Genomic DNA, 7,360 nt, shown 5'->3' with positions numbered 1-7,360 from the left:
AGTCCCCCTCCCTCGTCAGCCCAAAGAGCTATCAGGGTTCCCTGCCCTGTGGGAAGTCCAAGGACCACCCACCTCCATCCAGGTCTAGTAAGGTGAGCATCCAAACTGCCTAGGCTCCCACAAAGCCGGTACGTGCAATAGGATCAAAAACCCATTGCCATTGTTCTTGAGTTCTCAGTAGTCCTCATTGTCCGCTGTGTTCAGCGAGTCCGGTTTTATCCCAGGCTTTTTCAGACCCAGGCCAGCTGGCCTTGGTGAGTTCCCGACAGAACATCCCCATTGTCTCAGTGTGTGGGTGCACCCCTCGTGGTCCTGAGTTCCATGCTCGTGCTCTCTCTCCTTCTGCTCCTGATTTGGACCTTGAGATTTCTGTCCAGTGCTCCAATGTGGGTCTCTGTCTCTGTCTCCTTTCATCGCCTGATGAAGGTTAATATTCAGGAGGATGTCTATATGTTTTTGTTTGGGTTCTCCTTATTTAGCTTCTCTAGGATCACTAATTATAGGCTCAATGTCCTTTGTATATGGCTAGAAACCAAATATGAGTGAGTACATCCCATGTTCCTCTTTTTGGGTCTGGCTTACCTCACTCAGGATAGTGTTTTCTATTTCCTTCCATTTGTAACAAAATAAATCTTTAAAAAGCAAAAAAAAATCAAATGGAAAAAAGAAAGCATATTCAACAAGTGGTGCTGTCATAACTGGATATGAACATGTAGAAGAATTAAAATAGATCTATATTTATCACCTTGCACAAGCTCAAGTCCAAATGGATCAAAGATTAAACATAAAGCTAGTCACATTGATCCTCATAGAAGAAAAACTAGGAAGTACACTTGAATGCATTGGCACAGGAGGCCACTTCCTAAATATAACTCCAGTAGTACAGACAGTGAGAGAAACAATTAATAAATGGGACCTCCTGAAACTGAAAAACTTCTGTTAAGCAAAGGACATGGTCAACAAGACAAAACGACAGCCTACAGAATGGGAAAAGATCTTCACCAACCCCACATCAGACAGAGGTCTGAGCTCCAAAATATACAAAGAACTCAACAAATTGGTCATCAAAAGAACAAACAATTCAATCGAACAATGTACAGACCTAAACAGAGAACTCTCAACAGAGGAATCTAAAATGGCTGAAAGACACTTAAGTAAATGCTCAACATCCTTAGTCATCAGAGAAATGCAAATCAAAACAACTCTGAGATTCCATCTTAGACTGGTAAGAATGGCCAAGATCAAAAACACTGATGACAACTTATGCTGGAGAGGTTGTGGGGTAAAGGGAACACTTCTGCATTGCTGGTGGGAAAGCAAGCTGGTACAGCCCCTTTGTATCAGTATGGTGATTTCTCAGAAAATTAGGAAACAACCTTCCTCAAGACTCAGCAATACCATTTTTGGGTATATATCCAAAGGATGGTCAACCGTGCCACAAGGCCATGTGCTCAACTATGTTCATAGCAGCATTGTTTGTCATGGCCAAAACGTGGAAAAACCTAAATTCCCCTAAACCAAAGAATAAATAAGAAAAATGTGGTACATTTACACAGTGGAATACTACACAGCAGAAAAAATAATGACATATTGTAATTTGCAGACAAATGGATGGAGCTAGAAAACATCATTTTGAGTGAGTTAACCCAGACCCAGAAAGACAATTACCATATGTACTTACTCATAAGTGGTTTTTAAATATAAAGCAAAGAAAATCAGCCTACAAATCACAATCCCAGAAAACCTAGACAACAATGGGGACTCTAAGAGAGACATACATGGAGCTAATCTACATAGAAAGTAGAAAAAGACAAGATCTCCTGAGTAAATTGGGAGCATGGAGACCATGGGAGAGGGTTGAAGAGAAGGGGAGAGGAAGGGAGGGGAGCAGAGAAAAATGTAAAGCTCAATAAAAATTAAAAAAAAGTTGAGTTTCATGAGAAAATGGAGGAAACACAATACAGGCCCTAAATTTATCTTGTACAGACACTGATCAAGTGTGGTTTCTGTAAACACCTGTCTCAGGAGTTAAATTTTGGATTTAATTTATTTAATTTAAAATATCTTAATCCATATCAGATATTTTTCTACTTTGTCTAACTGTAACTATGCAAGTTGGCTCTAATATAAATTAGTAAACATCATCTGAGACGAGGCATCCAAAAAAAAAAAGTTGAGTTCTTCAAGATCTCACATCAACATTTAAAGGAGACCATAAGTATGAAGACACAGGCTTTTGACAACTGTTTTAATAAGGAAATAGATGAATAAAGTATGTTCAAAGTTAATTAATAAATATAACAAAACAGGTATTAAGCAAGAATTATAGTTACAATATTTAGTCCATTTACATTTGGAAAATATTTTATCATTTATTCTATCTTTGTGAGTCTAAAGTTTCATCATATCTAATTTATTTTTTATCATACTAAGGAAACTTATAACTATCTGTCTTCAACTTTTCAAAGACCCCAGAAGGATATAATGCTATCTAAGTAAACAAGAAGTGCATTGTAATCACCTTCCAAAACTCTAGAATTGACAGAGACATCTTGCTACTTGGATAGTCATCCAAAGTTCTTCTGTAACGTTGGAGCATCCATCTTCAGCCTACAGGACCATAGTATCTTGCAGACTTTTTCATGAAGCAGGAAATTTCAAAGACTGTTTTGCCTACATTGGCAGTTTGTCAGTCAATTTCTTCTGTGTTCTGAAGAATGTCTGGCAGACTCTTTCATTAGGCAGGAACCCTAAAAGGCTGTCTCACCTTCTTTAGGCAAGTTCAGCAATCACTTTTCTGTGGGTCCTGCATGTTCAGTTTATACAGCAAACCATCAAGCAGTCCAAGCAAGAGCAGTTTCTTGCCGAAATGGCTAAAAAACTCCATAAGGAGCCTTTTCGATGCCCATTGACTCTTTAAATAGATTGGTACTGCCAGGAGATGTGCCTCATTGTCATAAAAAGTCTAAGTTCTTAAAACATTTTAAATGCCATATTCTGTAGGTCTTTGAAGTGTTGAAGATTATTGGTCTAACTGAAATATATCTCTGTATATCTAGAAAACCTAACTAATATGACTACAAGTTTGACTATTATAAATGACTGCCTATTAACCTGAAAATTTTAATTATACATTACATTTTTAAATTTCTATACAAACAATACCTTAATCAAGGGCAGAAATATACATAAAAGAAAATTGACCTTAAATTTGTGTCAATAAACCAAGATCCATACCATTGCAAAGTATTCGTCTCTATAACATATCCCCCTTTAAATGTAAACAAACATTAAAAAAAACAATCATTTATGGAATTTGGGAGTTGTTCTTTAGACTACTTCCTGCCGATTGGGGGCACTATTAATCAGGTCTGTCATGGGATATCCTATGTGGTAGGTCCATCTCAGCCAGCAGTCCTGAAGCTGTCATGGATTTTGGACCATCTGTGCCATTGCTTCAGGGGCTCTTGTTTGATCAAACCATATTAGCCAGTAAGAAATCCACAGCTTTCTTTCCACTGTGGAAACAAAAGCAGAACCTCTCTTCCAAACAACATATTCTTCTTTTGTTTTGTTTTATTTTTCGAGACAGTGTTTCTCTGTTACTTTGGAGCCTGTCCTGGAACTAGCTCTTGTAGACCAGGCTGGCCTTGAACTCACAAAGATCTGCCTGCCTCTGCCTCCAGAGTGCTCGGATTAAAGGTGTGTGCCACCACTGCCCAGCCCAAACAAAATATTCTTAGACTCAAATTTTGAAGTCAAGATAACTTTAAAATATGTGTGTTGGTTAAGCTGAGCAGCCCATACAATGAAATGTCCCTCTATACTTATCTTATTCACAGTAAAAAAAATATTCAAAGAAAACAAAATAATATATATATATATATAAAATCCAGATTCTCTATATATTTTCCATCTTTACATGGCTTATTTTTCTTTATTCTTTTAATCTATGACTATCTATACTCTGTTTCTTTTAAAGACTGTTTTATTTTTAAAACCTTTTATAACTGTGTATAATCTTTTTCTTCTTTCTCTCAAGCCTATGTATATTTTTTAAACACTATGACTCGTTCAGAGGTTCATTTCTGTCTGAATCTGTCTTTATTGCTTACTTGTAATCATTTTCTGACTAGGAGCGCTTTCAAAATGGTAAGCAGGCCAGGCGATGGTGGCGCACGCCTTTAATCCCAGCACTCGGGAGGCAGAGGCAGGCGGATCTCTGGGAGTTGGAGACCAGCCTGGTCTGCGGAGCTAGTTCCAGGACAGGAACCAAAGCTACAGAGAAACCCTGTCTCGGAAAAAAAAAAAAAAAGTCAAAATGGTAAGCAGGTTGTTTGCAGCAGCCCTGGATGCTGGCTTTGTCTCTCAGCCTTTCAATATGGCAGAGGCACCTTTACCACCAGCTCTGGGACCCCAGGATGGGAGCCATTTTCACCACCTCAACTCTGGGAAGCAGTTGGCCCATGCTGCCACCAAGTAACTTGCAACATGCTGCCCACAAACCCCATTCAATTGTTTGGCCTCCTGAAAGAGCCAGAGCTGTTCCTGCAACAAACACAAACCAGGAAGCCTTCTTAAAGGAGCCATGCAGTTTTTGTTGCTACCACTGAGTTAGGAAACCTTCTCTTAAAGGAATTGTGCTTCTGCTAGCTTCTAGCAAACAGAGCCTACCTGACAAAATGCTACTACCATAAAGCTGTGCTTAACTCTGTTTTGTTTTGTTTTGTTTTGTTTTTGTTTCTAGAATTCCTTTCCAAGCTCTCTCAGGATTTATGTGGATATAGCTGGCCCACACTGATGCACCATTATGTGAGTGGAAACTGATCATTTCTTCCTGGCTGCCCAAGACCCAAATAATCACACAGAAACTGTAATTACAACACTGGCCAGTGACTCTAGTGTATTCTTTGCTAGCTCTTACATCTTCTATTAACCCATTTCTATCAATCTGTTTATTGGCACACAGCTGTGGCTTACTAATAAGGGTCTAGCAAATTTCTCCATTGGCAGCTTTATGGTATTTCTTTGATTCCACCTACTTTTCTCTATGTATCTCTGTTCACATTCCTGCCTGGCTTTACTCTACTAAGCCATTAGCCAAAAGAGCTTCTTTAATAACCAGTAATGATAAAACATATTCATAGCCTACAAAGGGGAATCCCACATCATGGTGGTTTTGGAAACGGCCAGGTTTGCCCATCTTTCCACATTCCCCTCGTTCATATCTCCATCAAGTTCCTCATCCTTCCCCAGACACTATCACTGCATTGTCCGTGGCACTCAAAAATGGTTTGTCCCATTATGGCACCTACAACCAAGATCAGTACCTCCTGTGAGACCCTCAGTGCCATGTGACCGCCATCAGATCCCCCCAGACCCCAAGGCTGTGAAGAAGGCTCTGGGGGTGTTCAGAATGTGTCCTGAATGTCAGCAGTGCCTCTCCATAGCCCAGGGTGCTCAGGACCTGCCTGCTTTCCTCCCACAGGTGGCTCATGCTGTTCTAGCTTTGAACCCACTATCCACACTGAGCACTGACCCTTGTCTCTCCCCTCAGTTGATGCCTGTGCACCTCTCAGATCATGACTCAAATACCTCTCATGGTAATCTTCTAGAAGCTCTCGTTTCCCACGCAGACAGTGGCCTGTCTTTTCATCACCGCACTCAAGACTATATATATAGTCACACCCTGTGTCAGAACAAAACATGACAAAATTTTCCAGGGATAGCCAGCCTGTGAATGTGGCACTAATAATATATATCTGCAAAGAAGAAAGGGAAAAAAAACTGCACTCTTCCTTTTTAACTTGAGTGATACCAACACAGATTTCAAAGAGGTGTCAGACCGGGAGTCAGCTCAGTCAATAAACAACTTGTCATGCAGGCATAGAGACCTGAGTTTAAGGGCCAAATCGATGTAAAAAAGCTGATCATGAGAGTGCATGCTTGTAATTCCAGAGTCAGAGAAGCAGAGTCAAGAAGCCCCTGACTATCCAGGCTAACCAAATCCGTGAGCTCCAGGACAGTGTCTTAGCAAATCCGATGGAAAACAATTGAGAAAAACACTCACAGTGTCTATCTCTGGTCTCCAAACAAGATGTATACTTGTGGACACACATACCCCATCCGTCAACACACACACACACATACACAAATAGGAGGACACACGAAAGAAGGAAAAGAAAGAAAGAAAAACTTCACAGACTCCTTTACCTGACTGGTGGTGATGATACCACAATCCAGCATTCCCAATGGGGTGCAATTCGCTGCCTCTACCACACCTGCCTTCAGATGGAGTCAGAGATCACATATTTTAACTGATTCATCAGACAAAGTCAGGCTTCTTACTCTGAGGCTTAGCACATTGTTTTGTAATACAGGCTGTGTGAGAACGTCTCTCGGGTGGACAGCTCATGCCCCCTACACTGACTTATGGCTGAGCCTACCATCTTTGCCTTCAGCTAAGAACAAATCACATTTTTTTTACAGCCCTCTGCTGTAATTTGAGGGCCATTATTTGAAGCCAAGAACAGAAACATGGCTGAACTACCCCAGACATAATTTATTCTATCATGAAGGGAGCAGATAGAATGGATTTCTCAACGTCCAATCCTCCCACGGCATTTCTTCCCCAAAGCAGCCTGGTGTCGGGTAATTGGCGGTACCCACTCTTGTTCTGTTCTTGGTCATGATCAAGATCAAGAAGAGCTGATTATAGCCTTCTGCCTAATAGCCTTTCACTTCTTAGACCCCTAGGCTATATCAGCAGCCGCCGATGTTTCTCAGACATTTTCTCCCCTCTGCAGTACTGGCAGGAAGGGCGGTAGGGCGAGGGCTCTTCTGCACATGCTCGGTTGTAGTCTCTGGAAGGACTACATGAGATCAGAAGCTAGTGACCATAAGACTCCAGAGCATCATATTTCGTTTGCATATGACTCAAGTTTACAGGGATCTTCTAGAATGTTTTGTCTTGTCCATTTTTATCAGTAGAATGTAGAGAAATTCAGAGATACTGGCTTTTTAATACAGTCAGGTTTGGGGCAGTTCCAAGTTATGTAAGGAAATGGCACATGTACACACACACACACACACACAAACACACACACACACCTGTTGGATGACTTGGGTTCAGGTATAATGGCAAGGAAAGAATTCAGGGGCTGGAGAGACAATTCAGTGCTCACCAGTACATAATCCTCTTGCAGAGGACCCATGCACACGTGTCAAGTGGCTTACAACCACCTGTAACTTCAGCTTTAGGGGAGCCTCTGGCTTCTGCAGGCACCTACACTCATGTGGACATACCCCAACATAGACATACATAAATACATATCATTAAAAATAACAAAAATAAAATCTT

General features: G+C 40.7%; 1 protein-coding gene across 3 annotated transcripts in view; it reads left to right on the top strand.

Moving 5' to 3' along the window:
• Positions 1–4,857, top strand: part of Prdm15 (PR/SET domain 15) — a 72,546-nt gene extending 67,689 nt beyond the window's left edge. For all 3 annotated transcript variants that reach the window (XM_050162075.1, XM_050162078.1, XM_050162081.1), the window contains exon 25: positions 4,748–4,857. In XM_050162075.1, coding sequence (XP_050018032.1) covers positions 4,748–4,801 — 54 coding nt within the window. In that variant the 3' untranslated portion in view covers positions 4,802–4,857. The remainder of the gene's footprint in view (positions 1–4,747) is intronic.
• Positions 4,858–7,360: the final 2,503 nt, after the last annotated feature.

This window comes from Alexandromys fortis, unplaced genomic scaffold (genome assembly GCF_014885135.2).
Source record: "Alexandromys fortis isolate MF-2015 unplaced genomic scaffold, M_Fortis_MF-2015_v1.1 scaffold_128, whole genome shotgun sequence".
In the NCBI taxonomy this organism is placed as follows: domain Eukaryota; kingdom Metazoa; phylum Chordata; class Mammalia; order Rodentia; family Cricetidae; genus Alexandromys; species Alexandromys fortis.
This window is presented reverse-complemented; position numbering and strand designations above follow the sequence as displayed.